Source organism: Corapipo altera, unplaced genomic scaffold, assembly GCF_003945725.1.
Source record: "Corapipo altera isolate COAL_440 unplaced genomic scaffold, ASM394572v1 76, whole genome shotgun sequence".
Lineage (NCBI taxonomy): Eukaryota > Metazoa > Chordata > Aves > Passeriformes > Pipridae > Corapipo > Corapipo altera.
In genome coordinates, this window is record NW_020884964.1 from 351,540 (window position 1) to 373,071 (window position 21,532).

General features: G+C 48.1%; 1 protein-coding gene across 4 annotated transcripts in view; it reads left to right on the forward strand.

The window, feature by feature from the left end:
- The window catches only part of SLC8A1 (solute carrier family 8 member A1), a 128,027-nt gene that overhangs the window by 85,578 nt on the left and 20,917 nt on the right, over positions 1-21,532 (forward strand). For 2 of the 4 annotated variants that reach the window (XM_027664586.1, XM_027664584.1), the window contains 3 exons: positions 15,481-15,587; positions 18,991-19,008; positions 20,693-20,823. In XM_027664586.1, the coding sequence (XP_027520387.1) occupies positions 15,481-15,587; positions 18,991-19,008; positions 20,693-20,823 (256 nt within the window). Of the gene's footprint in view, positions 1-15,480; positions 15,588-15,929; positions 16,034-18,165; positions 18,187-18,990; positions 19,009-19,118; positions 19,134-19,789; positions 19,859-20,692; positions 20,824-21,532 lie in introns of all 4 variants that reach the window. The other 2 variants (XM_027664587.1, XM_027664585.1) reach the window with 2 other exon arrangements.

Genomic DNA, 21,532 nt, shown 5'->3' on the forward strand with positions numbered 1-21,532 from the left:
AAAATTTTTTCCCAACGGCTGCAGCTTTCACAGCTGGTCTTGATTTGCCTGGATATTGCTCATTTTTCTAGTGCTCATAACAGCCCTGGCATGGAAATCCACACGGCCACCAGGTGCATCTTCATGGTGTGCTGGCAGGTGAAGGGTGTCAGCCCAAAAATTATTCATCCTGATTAGCTCTTGGCTTTCCCTGCAGTTTGAGAAAACGAGGCTGGATTCATGAATTATAGAGTGAATACAGGAGGCCTAATAAAGGACAAAATTCACAGGCATTAAAACTCCCATCATGTCAGCGAACAGGTTTGTGCTGCTTGTAGCGTTACCGTCCCTTCTCCACACACCGTGTTTACAGGGTTTGTGTGTGCCCATCAGCTGGAAAACAAACCCTTACCTGTGGCTGGCTGATGATCACAAACAGAAGTAGCAGAAGGGAAACAGGGCTGCTCTGGACTTAAAAAGGCAAAAGCAGTACAAGCCAGCATGGAGGCTACAAGTGTCTGAGGCTGCGTGTCTCCAGGCTGTGCATGTGTGTGTGCGCCAGTGCCTATTAAATATACATGACCCTGCTATTTGAGGGACACCGTATGTGTACCAGGGAAGTGACTGGGATGACGTGGCACTTGCTCTGCCTCATAGGAAACACAGAGGAATCGGTGCCTATACCTAGATCTTATGTGAATCAGACGTAAATCTTTCTATCTTCAGCTTTCATACCAGTCTCCCTCTGACATTTCTAATTGCACAGCTGTTTCAGGTAGGAAACAATGGCATTTTCCGCCCCCTGGAAAAGTCTTCCCTCACACTGGAGCATGCTGCCTAGCCCAAGGACATGGTACAGGGTTCTCTGCTCTTCAGCTGGAAATCATTTTTGTCTGCTGCTTTTCTGGCAGGGCCCACTGCACGCAAATCTTCGTCCACTTGGAATATACCTTGGGCATTTTTATCTGGGTTTCTGGGAGCTTGGAAACATGTTTTTCTGCCTGTCTGCTAGGATTTTGATATGAGGCTGTTTATTAGAGTTGTAGAAATGGAAATCTCATCTTCATGAGCCACTCTGGAATTTTCCTCCGAAGATCAGTGAAAGCAATCACTAATATGGGGCATCATTTATAGCGCTGTGCAGAATAATCCTCCAGGCTCTCTGGCAGCTATGAACTGGAAAACAATAAAGACCACTACTAGAGGGTTCTTTTTTAAAAACAAAACAAAAACAAACATCACAAAACAAACAAAAAAACCAACAAAAACAAAGTAAAGAAAAGCCCAAATTTGTTCTTTGATATATTGTCTAGCTCTCAGAAAAGGAGACAGAAAATTGAAAACCTCTCTCAGCAAATGCATACAGCACCATTCCAAATTCCTAAGCTTCTTTTTTTCCCATACCCTGACATCTTCCCTGAGTAGTGCCAATAAAATTAGAGACTTTTGCTAATGTGGTCTGCAAAGGTTCCTCTGGGGAAACAATGACCGTGAACAAATGTTCAGTTCCATGGAGGGCTCCCGAGTCCAAGGCTGCCGCAGCTGCCCCCAAGCACCTTGGCTCAGCCAAACAGATGAGCCCTGTGCATGCAGAGCTGGGACTCACCCCGGCTCTCCTGGTGCTGCCATACTCTGAGCACTTCTGGGGGTTTGTTCACTACTTACTGCTGAGATTTTCCAGATTCATTTTGAAATGCGGTCAAAACTTGCTGAAAACTGCAGCAGGGGGGAATTTGACTTTATTGTGTGGCCTCACAGCTCTTCTCTCCGGCTTTAGTCCAGATCCCCACACATTTTGCTGTATGTGATAGTACCATAGGCTGTCTTTAGGTGTTCTTGCAGCTTCTGGCCCATCACACTCAGGCAAATGGCCAGAAACCCTCACTCACCATGCTTGAGCTCTGTTGTGGTTAGGGTTTAATTTAGCCTAAATAACTTTAAAAATGTGAACTCTGGTGAGAAAATAAAATTCTAACTGTATGTGGCTACTAGATGATCCGTACCTGGCTGTAGTAAATAAATATGCTCATGGTTAGTTGGACATCCTGATATTTAATCAAAAACTAGATATCATGATGAGATGATGTGAATTGATGTGAGGAATGACAGCAGGGGGCCTGCATTGCACAGCATTTGAAAGGGCACCTCAGCCTGTCTTTGAATGGACTCCCCTGCTGAGATTTCATTCTCTTCTTTGAAAGCATTAATATCCCACAACAGCACCTATCCATGCTTGAAGGAAAAGCAAATGAGTTTCAGAGAGGAAGAGGGGCAGAATGCAAAAGGCAGCTGTATTTCCTGGCTAGTTCTTTTGGTCAATTTAGTTTCCTCTTACTACACTTTACTGCAGTTTCCTTGAATCCTGACAGTGTCTTTGGAACATTTCTTAAAACCAACTTTTTTTATAATACTGTAATTGCCATCAGTAGTATGGCTTTCTGGAGCCAAAGGCAACCCATGCTACCTTCATTTCTACCTACCTTTCTTCCCCTGCCCAGCCTTGCACTGGGAGGACTCTCTGAGAAGCCGTTGTTCCCTTGGCCTCCCTCCTGCCCCAGTTCCACCCAACAGCGCCCAAACTATCCCTGTGGTTCCCACTAGGCCCGTGCTAGGGAGAAACTCCCAAGCATGATACTGAGGTGCACTTCTTCTTTGTGCTTCAAATGCTTCTAAGTCTTCTGGTATTAAATTGTCTTTCCCAGGAGCAGCAGGGTTTTCTCTGTAGCATCACTCTACTTCCAACCAGCCAAGACAAAGAGCAGGTTCCACCCAGCCAGCCAAGTGCTTTGGTCCAGAGTTAAGCTCCGGCTTTGTGCCTCTGGCTTTCTTCAGCAGCCCTGGCTCACTCAGTCAAGCTCAGGATCAGGATAGACAAAAAAGGAGAATCATCCCCTTCAGATACCAGGCTGAGTATGAGGGGGCAAGTGTATATGTCCCAGCAAGCTTCACTGTTTACCTAGCACAAACTGGTAAGGAGGGCTACCAAAATTACTGCGGAGAGCCTGTCATCCTTGCAGCAAGGATGCAGAGTCCTTGATGCAAAGTCATTGTGCCTGGAGACATTTGTAGCTCAGAGGCCAACAGTAAGTAGGAGGACAGGAGGCCTGGTTGTGGAATTTCCTTAGGCCTTGTAGCTGCCTTTGCCATGGGTACCCAGGCCAACCAGCTTTCCTGACACTGCCAGAGCTCCCAGCTCCCCAGTGGCTCCCAGGTACAGGAAAAGCCCTGCCAAGGGCACAGCCTCTGCAAAAGCAGGTTTAGCACTGGGAAAGAATGGAGCATTTCCAGAGCAGATTAAATCTTCCAAGACTTTGAGCTGCCAGTTTGAAGAAGCCTACACATTTTGCAAGTTTTTAGAGTCTTAGAACTTGGTCTAATTTAAGCAAATTGGCACATCCTGAGCACTGGAGAGATCATTCTGCTAAGTTTCATCCTCTGCAGCAAAGCATAAGGAAGACAGAGTTGCTCAATATAGCGCTTGGGAAAAAAAATGTTTGCAGGTGCAAAGCAGCATTTTTTTCCCGAAGTTGAGATGGTAGGGCTTTTCATTACTGTCTCAGGAGTGGCCACTGCATAGAAAGTTTCGGTCTGAATGGCTAAAGTCTGGCAAAGTATCACTCAGCTGAAACAGACTCTAAAATAGTGGAAAGTCGTGGGCAAACAGGCACTGCATTTAACTCACAGCCCTGATGGCACCAGGCATCCGAATGAGCATGTGTAACGTATGAGGATCTGCTGAAGAAACCGCGTCTGGGAAGTTTTCCCTCTTCTTGTCTTAACTAAGGATTGCAGAGAGATGGAAACCAGCTTACAGGCTCTAGGGTTTGTGTGGGAATCACCACTTCCTCATAACATCTGCAGTTCCCGGCACAACAGAAATGTGCAGCTGGACTTGAGGCAGCCCCTGTGCAGCCCTGACATGAGTCGGGGCTTGAAAACTGTCTTTGCAAACAGGCTGGTGGTCTTTGTCTTCCGACCTTTGACGGTTAGTCTTGATGACCTTAGACATCTTTTCCAGCCTAGTGATTCTGTGACTGTCACAGGAGCAAATCCAGCACATGTGTGCCCACGAGGCTCTGCAGTAGGATTTTTCCATTCAGCATTCTATATATCTGCCAGTCCTCTGATCTTATAGACAGACATTGGAGCTGCTGAGCTGGCCACAAAAGGTGTAATTTTTAGCCCCATGTACAGCTGGATTTACTTTGCTCCCATAGGGATATCTCCTCTGATGGCCTGAACACATGGGTCTGGGCTGAGGCCACTGAATGCTGTGTCCTGCTGCCTCAATAGCCATAAATGGGGCTGACACATGGCTGAGATCTCTGTGGGCAAGGACTTTTCTGAATTGTCATTTTCAAATGCTCCTTGCCATTTTCACCCAGGCACATGTAAACCAAAACATGAGCATTTTCCCCTGGGAAGAGGAGAAGAGCTGCTCGCCAAGGTTGAGCCCATCATAGGCACCCTGCCCAGCTTGTTAGGCAGAGAGCAGCCGCAAAGCTCTTGAGTGTTATTCCACTCTCATGATTCTCTTGGCCACTTGGTTCCTCTTATTTTAGCTTTGTTTGAACAATCTCCTTGGTAACTGGAGACAAAAGCAGAAATTTTTTTGTCCTCCTCATAGGATTGGTTTCCTGCCTATCTCAGAACTCGGAGGGATCCTTAGCCAAATGTATGTTTGCTTTGGTGCTCCCACCACAGGCTTTAACCTCGTGTATCACTGGGGAGTTCAGGAGACCTGGTGTCTCTTTTAAAGGGTTTTTATACACAGAGTTTCAGTTGAGAGGGATGTATTTCACAGTTTAATTTACTTGGCAGTAAACAGATGGCATGTCAGTCACAGTGTGAATGGTGGCTCTTGAAATTGCCCACATGCTCCTGACCTCTGGTGTGTCCAGCAGCAGGGAGACTGGACTGGAATAGCCCTTCTCAGGATGCTGCAAGTGCTGGAGTGGCAAAACCCTTCAACAGGGTCAGGGAGTGACTCCTTGCTGTGTCAGCACCCTCTACATGGGTCCCACAGCCCTGCACACCTTCTAGCACCTGCCTCAGGACATTAGGGTCTATTAGGACTTTGGTGTTTTCAGATTAGTTTCAGAAAGGTCTCTATGAGGGTAAGGGCATTAATCACTGGCAATTCCTAAAGACCTAGAAGCGGCAAGGAAAAGGCAAGGAAAAAATCCCATCTCAGCTGACACACTTTATTCCTCCGCCCTCTGGAGATGGAAGTCATTGGAAAGGAAGAGGGAAGGAAAAACCAAACCAAACAACCACCAAACTGTCTGATGACTTGGCTGGGCTGGAGGCAGAGACCAACCCCACTGCTGGCACTCAACCCCAGCACACGCTTTTTCTTGGACAAAGCAATCCCCAAAGAATGGAAATGGCAGTGTGAAAACACCAAGCAGCACCTTTAGTGCAGAATTTAAAGCTGAGATTTTGGGGTCATTTGTTGATTTAATGGTCCAAACACTGTCACTGTTTAAGGCAGTACTGCCCTAGCAACAGCCCCTCTCTGGGGGTGGCTAGGGAGTACTTCATGGGGCATGGTCTGAGCCTGCTGGCCTTATCCCTGGATAGAAGGGATAAGAATGAAGGATCTGCACCACCTCCCTTGCAGGGCTTGCCTTTTGACATAGTGACAGCATGGCATGGCACTGGGGTGTAGCTCTCAGCTTGAGTTATGGTCTTTAGAAATGCGCATCCCTGATGTTTCAAGCCTATATAATCACAGCATTTCATATGCTGGTACCCAGAGGCTTCATGTCTTTTATACTGTCAGGTAACCTCTGATACTGGTCGAGCATGGGGGACTTGCCAAAGGGAGTCTGAACCAGGAGTGAACTCTGAAGCCAGTCACTTAAATTGTTAAAATGTGAATATTACACTTGAACCTCCCTAGAACCCTGACAGGAGATAACTTACAACTTCTTCTCATGGAAGTTCAGTGTGACACTTGGTGACAAGGTCATAAAAGTTCAAAAGGCTTTTCTGTAGCTTAGGAGTCCATTAGCATCCACAGGGCCCCTCCAGGGAGAGCAGGTAGGATGCTTGTGGTGTGCTATGCTTCCAAATACAGATCACACTGCATACAGCACCACAGGCTGAGACAGTGTCATTCTGTTCTGCAGTTTGCAACTTGAGTGCATGTGCAGCTTAGCATGGTCTGTTAAGCTGACACAGAAGCTGTTGAGAAGAGCAGGGTGATGCCCATGTGAGCACAAAATGGTCACAGGAACTGCCCAAGTCTTGACATCAAGTCACTTGCATCCTTCACTGGGCAAAGAATGAAGCCACGGTGAAGTGCTTACTTCTGCGACACCATCAGGAAGCTTTGATCCTGCAGCTGGGTCACCACACCAAGGGTTTTGGAGGAGTGTCTTGAAAAGAGGGCCTGACCTTTGGGACCAACCAGCAAATAAGAGGAATCAGGTGCATTCCTGACTGAGGATGGAGTTAAAATGACAGTGGACACTGCTCTTGAAAGTGGACCTGCACATTCTGTATTGATGTTTGCCCTTTTTGTGGCATGACCTCGGCTGTCACTGAGCGTTCCTTGTCTTCTTCTTTTCCCATGTACAGCTGCTTTTCCAGCAGCAGAGCTAGCTGTCAGCAGCACTGGTAGAGTGGCAGGGCACAGTTGAGCCCCCTCGTCCAGTGTCTTCTCAAACAAGAATCCCTTGCCCTAAAGCCCAGGCAAACAGAATTTGAAATGTGCCTTCCCTGGGAGGGAAACTGCTAGGATTGATACAAAGTCCTGCTGCAGTGGCGCTGCTGGAGCAGTTCATGCACAGCAGATGTATTTTGGGCTTCCTTGAATCCCAATTCCTGATACTGAAGCCATGCTATTAGACATGGACCTGTTATTTCTCATGGTCCCCACTGTTTTGTTTAGTCAGCTTTAACTCAGCAAAGTTTTCTAAATGATTTACAGAACTGCAGAAATGTCCTTTTCGCTGGCAGTTTCTCACTGAAATTCATTTTGTGGAGGCCAAAGCCATTTCAATAAGAGTGATGTCTCCTGTTTGAGGAATATTGTCATGGCAACTATCCAGGTGCACACAGGGAAGAGCAACTCATATTTATTTGAAAGGTGAGAGCAATTATTGTGGTGAGGGGGAACCTGGCTGCAAAGAAAATCTGCATGTGTATTTGGGTGCAAGAAGCACTTATATATGTTTCCAGTTGCTTTTCCTTGGGAAAAATGTGTACAAGGACAATCAGGGAGAGGGATAGGTGTTTGACCCAGAGGTCCTCTCTCACTCAAACCCTGTCACAATTTTATTCTTCACCATGCTTGTTTTCCACTTCAAGTTTTTCCAGTGGGAATTTCAAATCCAGCCCAGACCACTTCTCAGGTGAGCATGTGTCTCTTCCCTGCAACATGCCACCCCACCACCATGGCAGATCTTGCCAACAGAGCATGACGAAATATTGGACCAGCCAGCTCAGTCAGGAAAAAATCCCAGAAAGGCAGAATGGAGGGAAATGTCAGATTTTGGCTCTTAACTCTGTAGGCTTAGAAGTGGGATTTGCAGGGTTTTATACTGAGCAAGGATGTTGGGCTGGGCTGAGCCCTGGGCAGTCAATCCTTTGCTTGCAGCACAGGCTGAATTTTTCAGGACTAATGCAGTTTTTAGCTGGCATGGGCAGGGCTGTGAAAAGCCAGGGGAGAAGTTATTTCTGCTCTGTCAGCTTTCCCAGGTACCTTAAGTAATTGCTGCTGGGGGTGTTTTTGATCAAACTCACATCAAATGTGTTTTCCTTCCTAGTCATCACTTGTATTACACTGTTTGTGCAAATTGTCCTTGGAGCTCCAGATACTGATCCAGATGGATCTCTCCTGTTTGATCCCCCAGTGATCCTGCCTCCACCAGGCACTCTGGTAGCTTTCAGGACTGTGGATCACCATCACTAGACATGCATGGCAATGAGATTGGGAAAAAGCAGAAAAACGGTTTAGTCCTGTGTTAGCACATTCAGAGCCATGGAAGGGGAGGCCACAGCTCCAGCTGTCCTGGGACAAGGAAACATTTAATCATCACCAAAGTCTCAGGCACTAGTTTGGGGCAGATCAAGAGAGTGCCATTCATCTTCACCTAGCTGGGTCCTTGCAGGATGTGACACTGGCAGATGAATGAAGAAGTGCATTAGTCAGAGCATGAAATTCAGTCAATTCAGAGCAGACATTGATGATTCACCAGAAAAACATTTCTGATCTGACAAATACTTCTCAATATGGTCTTCCTAAGAGGAGAGTCAAGCAGCATTCAGTCTAGCATGTGAAATCATCTTACCTGGCAATCGTCACTCCTGAAGAGTATTTTCTGAGACACTGAGCATCAGCTGTGCCTGTCATCTCCCAGCTATTCAAGCAGCAACAGCTCTCAGTCTTCCTGTGTCTGCAGACCACCTCTCATACCTTGTATTTCTACAAGGCCAGGGAAGAGCAGGCTGGATCTTTTTCCAGGATTTTCCTGGTAGTGATGCTCTGGAGCAGGCCGGTGTTATATATCTGAGCCGTATGTTGTCATTTAAACTCAACGTATCCTGAGGCCAGAGGAGCAGTTGGTTTATACAGACATGGAAATGACAACACAGCCCTGTGGTCTTAGACAGACTGATTCAGGAAACCTTGGGGAAAGAGGTGGAGGACATCTAAGAAAATAAGAGTAACCAGATGAATTTTGGCTCCAGAGATGGAGGGAAAATAGAGGGACCATTTCCCTCTCCCCTTGTTTGCAGTGTCCGGGCTGGTTGTGCTCAGTCACATTTTTGAGAGGCATTGGACTGTGCAGCCTCATGCAGACCTGGACTGCTGGACCAGCAAACCAAGCTGCCACATCAGATCAGATCACATCCACACTACCCAAAGCATGCGTCACGCTTCGTTTCAGGCAGGTTTTCCTTTTCCCTCCCTGTCATGTTCGCAGCGTGCTGCAGGCAAAATTTTCATTAAGTACAGACATTTCATGTCAGCGAGGCTTGGTTCGGCAAAGGATCCTGCATGGGTGACTCATGGGACATCTTACACAGATGGGAACATATCAGCAGGGATAGGAAACCCTAATGAACCCTCTCCTCTGTCGGAGACCACTGGATAATAGTTAAAATCATGTGTTATACAAGGTCATTCACATAATCTGGCCCATTTTTGCATCTCTTCTGTCCCTCAGGAAGGTTTGTCCCTGCACTGCTTGAGCAGGCATTTTGTTGCCCTGTCCTTTGTCCCCCACCACACACACATCCCTTGTGTCTGGGACAAATGCCTACACCACAGACTTGGGTGTCTCTCTGCCTGTGAGGCTGCCACCTCCTCACCATAAGGTGCAGTTTTATTGTCAACTGGTAGAAGAAAAGCCCTATCAGCTCCTTTTCCAACCCAGCAACAAGACAACTTCCTTCCTCAAGTAGCTGTCAGAAATTTGAGCAGTGAAGCTGCTAAGTGCACAGAAGCACTCCCTGGTGCCTCGATCGGCAGAGTTGTGGGCTGCAGAGACAGACAGGGGAGCAACAAAGTCTCTTTGCATCTGTAATAGCATGGATGGAGCCTTGAGCCCCTGTAGCCTCTGGGGAGGCTCACAGAGAAGATAAGGACATCCAGGAGGAGAGCAGAGCGTAGCAAAGGCAGGGATGGCAAGAGGAATGGTTCCCTTGCTCTTGGTAGATGGCTCCAACCATCCCCTGGGGTCTGGTCCAGGCTCCTCACTGTGGCCATGACTCATTTACACAGCCCTGGCTTCTGGCTCTGATGGTGCCCAGTTCTGGTGATGGGCCCACTTGCCCGTCTTTACAGTGCCCAGTGATCACGAGTTGTGTGAGGCAGGGAAGTTCCCAAGCCACATGCCCATCTCTCATGGCAAGCTTTAACTTCATCTAATTAAGTGACTGGTTGACAAGCAGATGTATGAGAAATCAATGTGGCAGGTTTCTGTGGGAGCCTGAAAGTGCATGCTAGAACAGGCAGCACTGATGGATGTGGCTCTGAAGTATCACCTCCAGAACATGTATCCCTTGTGGCTATTTCTCCCTCCATAATTGAATGCTCTCTGGGTGGGAAATGCTCATCTGTTGGAACATCAGGGCTGGCAGCACAGGATCCCACTCCTGACTGCCTAGCCTGGATGTTATAACTATGAATCTGCAGTTGAAAGTCCTCCAAGCATGTAGTTCTCCTGGGTGAGCAGTGGAAGCTGGATGGGTGACAAGTTGCGTAAGTGCACTGTTCCCTCTATTGATTCAGGAATAAGTATCTGTCCAGACAGCAACAGCATGCCATGTTCTCATGGGCTGCTATAACAGCTGATTAGTTGTGTGTTTAGAGATTGTAATTTTCCTGGCCCACTGGAAGCACCGTTACTGACCATGTGCAGGTCTTTGCTATTCCAGCTCTGGCTCATGGGTGGTCTGGGCACAATGATGATTTCTTAGCTGAGAGAATTCTGATCTGGGTACACAGCAGAGTGGAGTTGGGCAAGATCTCTGGATTGGAAGGGCTCTGGGTTAGGAGGTTTCTGGTCCAACTTGTTCTCACAGGGCCAACCTCAAGCAAGTGCCATCCCCAGCTGGCATTTTGCTCTAAGCATTAGTTCTCTTCTTTGCCCTGCCTTTGCCATTGCACAAAGCCAGTTTGCTTCCCCACTGACAGGAGACTTGCAGCCCTGTCCTGCTATTGCTATGTCATTTGCAGGCAGACATCTGGGCACTCTCTCTTGCCCTTTCCAGAGATGTGCCCAGAAAATGGCAGGTGGGCTGGCGTGCTTATGCCAAATGCACATCACTTCCTTTGCTGTCCATGACACTGAGCTGGCGTTAGCAATCACGCTGCTCTCCCTGGCACATGGGATACTGCAAATGCCAAAAGCTTACAGAAGCTCAAAGGGCAATGTGAGAAATCTGCAGAGCATAGCTAAGTACACAGAAACCTGGTCTAGCTAGGAAACCCCTGAGGCAAAGATGCCTGGGGCTGGGAGAGGATCAGCTGGAAATAATGTCTATGTGCCTGTCCTCCTACTCCAAGGTGGTTTTGGCAGTTATCACAAGAAGAGACTGTGCTGGCCGGTCATTGGGTCTGATGGGGTGTATCAGCTCTTCTTTGGTACCCCATCACCAGCCAAAAGGACTTTTCCATGGGCTATTTTAACTAAGGGTTGTGTGGGAATGTTCTGATAAAAGACCTTTATGGTTTGAATGAAATATCATGGTTTGAAATGACTCCTGACAGAGAGCATTGGACTTGGAGTGAGTGCAGAGCTTTGTATGCCAAAATTACCAACCTTCTTTTGTTGCTGCTGGTTGTCTGCAAGAGGAGAAGAGCTGGAGCTGCAATTCTGCAAGATGCGTTTTATTCTTTGATTTCCAGTACATGGAAATGAGATGAAACTCGTTCCCTCAGCAATTGCTTTGACTACAGACTCGAGGAAGTGCAGTTTCTGGTACAGAAGTGCAGACAGTTGGACGGGCTCTCAGTCTTCATGTCAAAGCACGGTTCTTTAGCTCAGGTGAAAGGGACCAGCAGCAGCTGTGCTTTGCTGCAAACTTGCCCCGTGGTATCACTGGGGATCCCTGCAGGAGGCAAGGAGGAAGGGACAGGGAGGGGTGTCAAGGCTGGTTGTTAAGACCAACACAGGACGTCTATCCCCAGGCATTCAAATGTGTTGGAGAGATTCTTCAGAAATTGCTTTTTCCCACCTGCAGTGTGATTGAGGGTCAAAACAGGAAGAAAAAATCCATCTTTTCAAGGGCTGTGGTCTTGCACAGTCATGGGATCTGGACTGTTTGGCTCCTGGAGACATTAGGTTATGGCACACACACCACTGTCAGCCCCAAATCAAAGCTGATTCTAGACCTCTGTCTAGAAGGGACATCTTGGAAACACCATCTAGATTGACCACAGATTCTCACAAGGAGAAGAAAATGTTTCGTGGTTTAATCTTCTGATTTTTCCCTCTGTCTCATGGATTTGGGACTCCTGGTTCCTGGCCCTGCAGTGACTGAGCACCAGGGGTTTCAGGGTGATAATCAGTGCCCCTTTGGTTTTCTGTTGTACAAGAGCTATCACAGCTTGTGCTGAAAGAGCCTCTGGGCCACAGGAGAGAGAGATTTTAAATCCAAATTTCAGTGTGTACTTGCGCTGTCAGGACTTTGGGTCTCTTCAGCCCACTGTGTCTAGCTGGTAAAGTCCAGGGGCAGCTCAGCAGAGCTCAGTGCTGCAGTCGGTTCACATCGCTCTGTGAGCCTTAGCCAAGCTGTCCTGGCTCTGCCAGCCACCCACCTCTGCCTCGTTTCCCACCATGTCTTGTAATGCAAGAAAATAGCCTCACACAGCAACCCATACCTCTGAAAAAGAGGACTGTGGGCAGCAGGCTGATAGAGCTGCACCCTGAATGCAGCAGGAGCACAGGACTAGGTGAGGGCACCAGGAACACAGGCTGAATTCCACAGACTCACCGACAGCCCCATGGTAGCTTGTTGCTGCCCACATCCTCACAGCCACCTCTCTACAGCAGGAGTGAGAGGCAGAGACCATATTGAAGGGTCCAGGAAGAGCAGGGTGATATGAGTGCACATCCTAGATTACTGCAGAAAGCAGTCCTTTGAGGCAGGATAAATTGTGCAGTTGCCTGATCCTCCTCCTTCTCCACTGATCAAACACTGCCACATGGCCACATGCGTGCAGGACCCTACAGAGGGGGGTTGTAGCAGGCAAAAGGCAGTGTGATGCAGATCAGGCATGCTCTAAGAATAGCTCGTGTTATTTTCATATACTTGCTGCTTCTCAAACACCATTAGGAGGTAATCCTTTTCTCTGGGATTGCAGTCTCATCCCAGGGACAAATTTGCCTCAGCAATTCTTGCTGATTGGAGATTCATACAGAGAGTGGACTTGGCCTTTGTTCTTCCTGCCCCTTTTCCTAACAGCAGAAAAAGCAGCAGGGCACATCTACCTAACACGGGGCACTTGTTCACCCCCTAGAATGATCACTTGGAAAACTGCATAATAACACCACCTCCTGGCAGTGGCACTTTATGCCCCATTATTCTGCATTATTCAAGGAAGTCCTGTTGGTGTTGGGTCTAAGTATCAGAAAAATCCTTTTTAAGTGGCATCCTGGTTTCTTTTCGTAAGAGAGAGAATTATTTTGTGTGCCTTTGAGGTATGCCACACACAGCAAGCCAGAGCACACCCACAGGCAGTTTACATTTTGATACCTCTGCTGTTCTCAGAATTTAAGAAGGCATCCCTTTTAATTAACTTTCCTGAAAAAAGTTATTTTTTCATACATGAGGGCAGGATGAGGTGTACATTTCAATAGGCATTGTCAGGAGAATTATTGATTTTGTTAGTAATGTTTCTGAAATTGTGCCATTCCAGTAATTCTGCCAGGTTCTCCTTGAAAGCTTAGCTAAGAGCATTTTTATATCCTTCATTAGTTTTTTTAATATACGATAATTTCCCCTAACTCATCAAGGCAGAGCAAGATCAGCTGCATGCTTGGTAACCATTTTTCCTGTGTACAAACCTATTGCAGCAATAATTACAAACTGGACAAATTATTACAGATATTCATTATAAAATTACACCGAGCAGTGCTGCATTGTTACACTTTTCACAGCCATCACTTGCTCTTGAGTAAATGGTTTCATTATGAGCATGAAGGGCAAACTTAATACACTCCTGACTCACAGCAAACAGCACAAGAAATCATCCTGGCTGTTCCTCGGAGTGCTTGCGGTGTTTACCCCGAATGAGTAGAAAATGTTGACTCTGCTGCCAGATACTTGTCAGCTTAACAGAGGGGCTCTGGGTGGCCAGTGCAGATGTGCAAGAAGGGGAGAAAGCCAGAAATTACAGCAGCATGGCCTGAATTTCACTCCCCTAGAGCATGGCTTTCTTCCACGTTTATGCGTTTTCAGTGCTAGGACTTGCCAGGAGCAGCAGAACCTCCTTGATCATATATTAGAGCAGCCTTGGGGCTGCTTCAACTTGTGCTGGCTGCTCGTGGAAAGTGCAGAGGAGCCAGGGATGGGACAAGAAACATTTCTTCGAAGGACAAGACAGACAAGCTTGGACAGGGAGAGAGTAACTGGGAAGCTTCTTTAAGAGCATTCACAGGATCGCAGAGCTGTCAAGTGTTGGGGGAAAGCAAACCCAATCAGAAGGTCGGCAGCAAGCACAGGGCTACAGACAGTCACTGCACTGGCTTTTTAGTGTTGTTATTCCTTCTTATTTTTTGTCTGGGACAAGGTCAGAGCCAGGAGGAGGTCTTGTCCCATCAGCAATGCCATGAGTGCATGACAGTGAGCAGACATTCCAGGGCGGAGCAGAGGCTGCTGGATTTCTGTCTCATATGTTGTCTTTCCAAGGACTTTGCACTGTAGGAAGGATCACAGTAGCACGGTCCCCCCACACCATACCCCTTGTACCCCAGATTTGGTCACCTTCTGGTGAGCAGCTTTCAGCTGGATGTTTCTGGACTGCTTTCAGTCCCTGAAAAGAGCTGAAAAACTTCTTCTGTGCTAATTTTTTTCCCCTGGTAAAGCAATTTTCACTTTATTGGGGGCTCAAGGAGCAAACCTCTCTGTGGGTGGCCACAGCCTCCTGCAAGGCTTTCATCTTCTGTGATGTGTGCTTGTGGCTATGCTCTGGGCAGGGACTCTGCCTTTGGACCTGTCCTGATGATGCTGCAGAGGCAAATTCAGCAACCCTGGGTCATGTGAGGGAGAATTGCTGCTCAACTCTTAAACAGGAGAAAATTAAACCTTGAAGGTTTGGGAAAGGATGTGCTGCTTGTGAAGTGAAATTAAAAAAGTAAAATCTCACCATCAGAGAAGCTTTCCATCACCCTGCTCTAACCAGAAAGACTATTTTTCCTTTACATTCTCTTCACAGAAAAAGTCCTACTCCAACATCTCTTTCAAGCTTGTAAATTAGACCCTCCAAAGTCCAAACCGAGCAACTGAACATGATGTTGTGCATGGATCTGCTGTGCCTGGTGAGACAGAGTCTCTTCCATGCACAAGCTTGAGCAGTGCATCATGCTTTCAGAGGCTTGGTCTGTGCTTGTTCCCAGTTCTCATACCCATGCAGTGTGTGCAAGCTATCAAGGAGCTGTTCTATACCCTAGGTTTTTGGAAAGGGAGGTGTCTTGCTGCCCCCACTGCCCCTCCAAGGCACTTCTAGGGCAAGCTGGCCCAGGTTGTGTTGGCCTATGACCATGCCAGGGGGGATGGCACCCTGCAAGCTGCTGGTGCTCTGACCCTGTGGTCTGTGCTCATCCTGAGGCAAGCTTGGCCCATTGGCTCCTGCCTTTGCTTTTGGCTGTGCTGTCCCTCCAGCCTGTGCTACCAAAACCACTGTTTTCTGTTCGCAGCTCCCTTCTCCTGCTGTTTCCATCCTCCTCTTCCTCCTCTTCTACCTTTTCTTCCTCTCCCTGTTTCCCCTCCTCCCTTTTCCCCCCTTACTCTTGAATCTCTATTTCTTCTTCTCTGTTGCAGCAAAACGATATCAATCAAGGTGATAGATGATGAGGAGTATGAGAAAAACAAGACCTTCTACCTAGAGATCGGGGAGCCCCGGCTGGTGGAGATGAGTGAGAAGAAAGGTGGGGGACGTGCTCCGGGGCTGAGCCCAGCCTGTGTGTCCCTGTCTGGCTCACTCATGTCTGGCACCTGCAACACCGAGCTCACATCCCCAGAGCCTATGGAAAAGGGCAGGAGCAAGACCACTTCCCATTCCCTCTGAACGCGGCCTTTCCCCAGCTCACCAAGCTACAACCTTGGCCAGGTGGTGGGGATGCTCCTGCCCTTCCCCATATGCCCCAGGAGGGATGTGCAGCCGCTTTCCCCCACCCAACCATCTCTGTCACCACAGCACCCGGGCGGACGTGAACTGCATGTGTGTGTGATGCCAATCATGTGTTTGCCTTTGTCTTGTGTTCCCACAGGAAATTCATTACCCTTAGAGTACTTGACCGTGAGGAGTATGAGAAAGAGTGCAGTTTCTTCCTTGTGCTTGGGGATCCAGTGTGGCTACGACGAGGAGTGAAAGGTGTGAGAGTAAAACCAGACCAGCTCTCGAGACGCTGCCGTCCGCTTTCTCTGTGTCTTCCTACTCTCACACTCCTTTCTCCTCGCACTTTGGCTCCTGGCCGTTTTGCCCTCCCTCCTCCGAATCTTGGCCGCTGCACCTTTTTGCTCTGTTTTCTTTCCTCTGTCATTTTGAGAGGATTCTGCCTCACTCACGAGGAGCAAGGCGTGCTCTCAGGATGGCCCCGGAGCACCTGGGCAGGGGACAATGAGCATCACCAGCCCCCTGAGGTGTTTTGAGAGTAACTGCCCTGCCACGTTGCAGCTACACCTTCATTTAATCACGTAGAACGTTCAGTCTCGACAAGTAAAAAGGCAACACTGCATCATTTTTATCAGAAGATAAAACAGCTTTCGCTTGAAATAAAATGCATGGCCAGAGCAGTAATTTTAGCCTTTTTATGCTGGCACTAGGATCTGAAAATAGTCGAAAATCACAGCACAAGCAGGTAGTACCATGAGATGCAATCACTTTAGGTAAATCAGGTTATACTCAAATGAAGTTTCATGGCTCTGCATTGGATAATAGCTTCTCACAGGAATAATAAAAACAATTTCCTCTTTCATCACATTTTTGAACCAACTGCAAAACTTCCCAAAAAGGCAGAGTTCACCTATTTTCCCATGTATTTTTTCTGCTGGAAAATAGGGTGAAAATTAATGGCAACAGCTAGTTCTGCATGCTATTCATGGCTGAGCAAGAAGCAGTTTTAGAGCCGCTTAAGATATGGACCATTATTAAAGCCTTTGTAGAAACTTGGCAGCCTCATTTGCTCTGTCTGCCTTGGAGCTGCTTTCTAGTTTCTGGGACATCAGCGCTCCCTTCAGCAGGCATGGGGCTGTAATATATTATTTGATCAGGACAGAGAGGGCCCCACACTGAGTGGGGACTTGCCACGTTCCTCTTCAGCTCAGGTACTGTCTAGGTCAGCTGCGTCATCCCCTCCATCAGCTTTCCTGCTGGTTTATGTGACCAGCTAGCAAAAGCTGGACTAAAAAAATCAGACACACTGGCATGACTCAGGCACTGCAGGTGGGGTCTGTATCATTAAATGGTGCTGGTGGCATGTATGGAGCATAGAGAATGTTGCCAAGATAAATTTACACGTGGACAACTCCACTCAGCAGCTCCAGCCTTGCCCAGCTTCACAAAGGCCAATGTGGACTCAGTCTTGCAAGTCCGGCAAGGGCAAATATGCTTTCCAGGGCCAAGTTTGAGAATTGTGGTACTAACTCTGTAGATCCTAGCTGAAAATTTTAGCTAAAAATAAAAGGAAAAGGAAATAAAGTTTCTCATTTTCCTAGTCACAAAGATAACTGAGGAAAACTGAGAGAAGCTGAGCTTTGAGAACTCACTGGTTGGAAGTCAGAAATTTAAGGGATGCTATTTGCTGCTTTGGCCATGCAATCTTTTTTATTTTTAACTCGTTTCTTTGTACTTGGTTTTGTTCAAGAGGCAGCGAGGCAGGGGTAGTGTGACAAGGGCAGCCCAGAGACAAAGGCATCTCTGAAATGTCACCCCGGACCACAGAGTTGTGTTGGGGTCTGCATCTCAGGAGTGTGAGACCCACCAGGGCACTAAGCAAGAGGCTTTTTCTTTTTGGAGACCTAAAATGTTGAGCAACAAGATCCTTGAGCCAAGCCTTGCCACAGACTTTTGTTCTCTCATTGCATATGACAAAAGTACAGCTGTATGCTGGAGATGTTGCTCCCCATTAGACAGCTGGAGGAGGTCAAAGCCAGTAGCTGCTGCACATGGGACATCTTGTGTCCTCCCCTGGGGCAGAACTGCCTCTGAGACCAATGGAAGATCTTGCACATAAAATTCGAAGGGGGAAAACTAATTTTTGGAGTGTGTCTTTTAATCCCATATCCACCCCATGTTTGCAATGGTTTTTATTTTAAATCCACAATCCCATGAAACCTTTCTGTTCCTTTATTTTTAGTGCCTTTCTCTTAACACTAATGGTATCCTGCAGCCTTACAGATCTGAAATCTCTGCCCTGGGATCTGGTGTCTTTCTGTGGATATCCCTTTTGATTTCATTATTCATTTACTTTTCTTCTTCTGTGTTTGTCTCTGTCTCCTTCACAGCCCTGTTGTTGAATGAGCTTGGTAAGCGCGCATTCATTTTTCCTTTCCATTTTTCCAGTTTGCGTATTTTCAGAACACAATTGATTTTGCTTGAAGTTTTTCTTTGCTCATAGCATTCTCTTTTAGGGTCATCAGCACTATTTAAGTAAACTCAGGTATCTAATGCCCCATCTCTCCTTAGAGTAGAGTCCCAAAGTCACCAGTATTAATGAGTGGTAATCCGCTGTGGCAAGGAGCATTTTTTGGGGGTGGTTCAGTTACAGCCATAGTATACCTGCCAACACGCCATGATACAGGCTTGTGGCATCCAAATTAACCCATCCCCTCTAACATTGGTGTGGCAGAAACAGGATTTCTTGGAGACTTAGGGATGCTTGTCGCTGGACAGGAAAACTGGTCAGTCCTGTTTTGAAGAGACAGTGCAAACTTTGCCTCCTGTCTTGGGAAGATTCAGAGCCTATCCAGCCTTTACATTTCCCTGCTGGTCATTTCCAGGATAGGACAGCTGGGGAGGGAAGCAAAGCCATCCTGTTTCTCCAAAGCACCCACAGCCCCGGGGCAGACTCACACTGATTTTACCCCCTCCACAGCATATACTGGATACCAGGGGGTGGCAGACTGCAGATGTGGGTTGAAAAGCCTGTGTTCAGGTCTCCCCACACTATCCCTTGGGTATGTGTTGGGAAGCAGCCTCCATGTCCACAGTTCCTGGCCATGGAGCAGGGAAGGACCACCTTGTGGGCTGCAAGGTGTCTGTGTTGCTGTGTGAATGCTAATCCTCATTTATTCTCTCTCTCTCTCTCTCTCATATTTGGTTTCGTCTAGGTGGCTTCACCATCACAGGTATGGATTTCTACTTTTCCCCCTATCCCCCGCTTCCTTTCTCTTAATGGCCATATGCTCACTTTGCTCTTTCCTCTTGGTTTCCTCTTTGCTTTTGTTCTGTCCTGGAGGGAAACTCTGGAATGGTAAGAAGGCGCTGAGCTGTGGCCCCACTGCCCCAGCCAGTCCCTCTAACACAGTGTCCTCTCACAGAGTGCTCTGCCTGCCACACACACCTAACTCCACCTCGGGGAGGGTGAGCTGTCACTCCTGAAGTGACAAGCAGCCCCGCTTCATCTCTTAGAGCAAGGTGGGCTTCTCCACTTGATCCAGTTGTCCCCTCTGTGCTGCCCACATGGGAGGTGTGCACAGGGCCCTGTCCTCCCCAGGCAGCCACCAGGGTGCCCAAGCACTGTGGGAGGGGCAGGCTGCTTTAGCCCCTGCCCTTCCCACCAGCGAGACCCAGAAGCAGGGCTTGCTCCTCTGTCATTAGCATCTGTCATTCAGCCAAGCACTGCAGGACGAGAAGATCCTGGGTCCCACACATTGCAGAGCAGCCCCTCAGGAGCCCTGGAAACAATAATTCAGACCTAGGAGGCTTTGGCAGTGAGGTGGGTCCCTTTGACAAGCAGGAGGAGAAGGGCTTTCCAGCAACTCATTGCTGTCTGTGCAGATGAGGGGTAGCCAGCAAGGGAGCAACACTAACCCCGTGTGACGTAGGAATAGTTTACTAACTGCACGGTGACAGTTTGCACAGGGTGTGCAGTCCCTCCTGCTGATGTCCTGCTGATCACTTTGATAGGCAAACCCATCTTCAGGAAGGTCCAGGCTAGAGATCATCCTCTTCCTTGCACCGTGGTCTCCATCCAAGGTACCTATAGCATGACACCTGAGGGCCACGTCAATCCCATGTGGACTGACTGTGGTGTTTGCCTAGTTACAGTTTAACTCCAGTCCTTTTAGTCCTGACATTCTTCTGATCATCCCTCGAGTGGACTGGAAGGGAGTTTAGTGGGGTCTGCACAAGGGACAGTGACAAAGGCCATGAGCTGCAGTCTCCATGCCCCAGAGGTTGCAGGGATGCCAGTGGAGGTGCAGACCTGCTTCACTGCTCATGTAGTCCCTCTGCTGCTGCCTCTCTCAGGGTTTGGGGCCAGGCACTGGCCTTTGGATGACTCCTCACACCTGTATGGCCCAGTATTATTTCCTCCAGCCCCACCATCACAGCAGGAGTTGACTGCCAGCTTCCTCTCTGAGGCAAAACCCTACTCAGAAGGAGGCAGAGCCAAGATTTCATATGCGTTCTCAGCCCTGGGGTTGCTGGTAGCTCTCTTGTTGTAACAGGCTGATGGAATTGTCCTGACCATACCCCACTGCAGACCTGGAGTGCTGGGAAATGGGGCAGCCCTAGTGATAATCTTTCCCCTTCCCAGCATCCCTGTGGAGAGGCAGCGGGTACCAGGCATAAAACTGTTCCTCAGCACTAAGGATGAACAGGACTCCTTCTGAGGTTGGATGAGTTGCAGACCTCTTGCTAGCGCTTCTCCCTAAAACTATCTTGTCTGTTGCTCCATGAGCTCCTTCTCCACTGTTCTGTCGCTCATGCTCCCACATGGAGGCTTCCTGACCTCCCCCTCTGACAGGAAGCCACATCCAGAGAGTGACCAGCTGGGCCTGGTTCGCTGATGGGCTCTTTGCTTTGCAGAGGAGAATGAGGAAAAGCAGCCACTGACCAGCAAGGAGGAGGAGGAGCGTCGCATCGCAGAGATGGGGCGCCCAATCCTGGGGGAGCACACCAAACTTGAAATCATCATTGAGGAATCCTACGAGTTCAAGGTACTGTCCACATCCTCTGTCCCTGTTCTTCTTCCCCTCTGGCTGGGGCCCCTTCTTTTGGGTTGGCACAGCATTGGCAAGCACACGTTGATGGTATTGCAGCAAAGCGAGGCAACACGTGGCATCACAAGGTCTCAGAGCAGGACCAAGGGACGCTTTGGAAGGTGACTGAGCCAAGGCATGATGAAAGGGTGAGGGTCACTACAGTGAGATGGCAGTGGGTTAAAATACACTCTGCATCTTCACTGTCCATTTTAGCCCACAGCCATGGTCCTTCAGGGACTGTCTGTCCCCCCCACAGACTCTTTGTGGTTGTTATTATTATACTAGAACATCAGTCTGGTGAGCGTAAGAGCTGACTGAGCTCCAAAATGCTGCAGGTTGCTTTAAAATATAACCTTGTTCTCACGGTGGTGTGCTACACACAGGTCCTACTTACACGCCTAGGACTCCCAGTGCAGAGGGCTGATACCCTAAATGCAAGTAATGGTTGTGCAGCTCAGCTGCCATGAATGCATGTGCCAGACCAAGAGCTGAAAACCGGCCATTTAATTCTTTTCCACTTTTCTGAAGTATCAAAAAATAACAGACCGCCCTTACTGTGTCTCTGAGATGCTTCAGACTCCCATCGTGAGCAGGCTTCAAAAGGTCTTTTTTAGCAGCAGAGAGGAGAGTTGCTGTTTTTGCTGCTGGGGCTCTTGACCGGAGC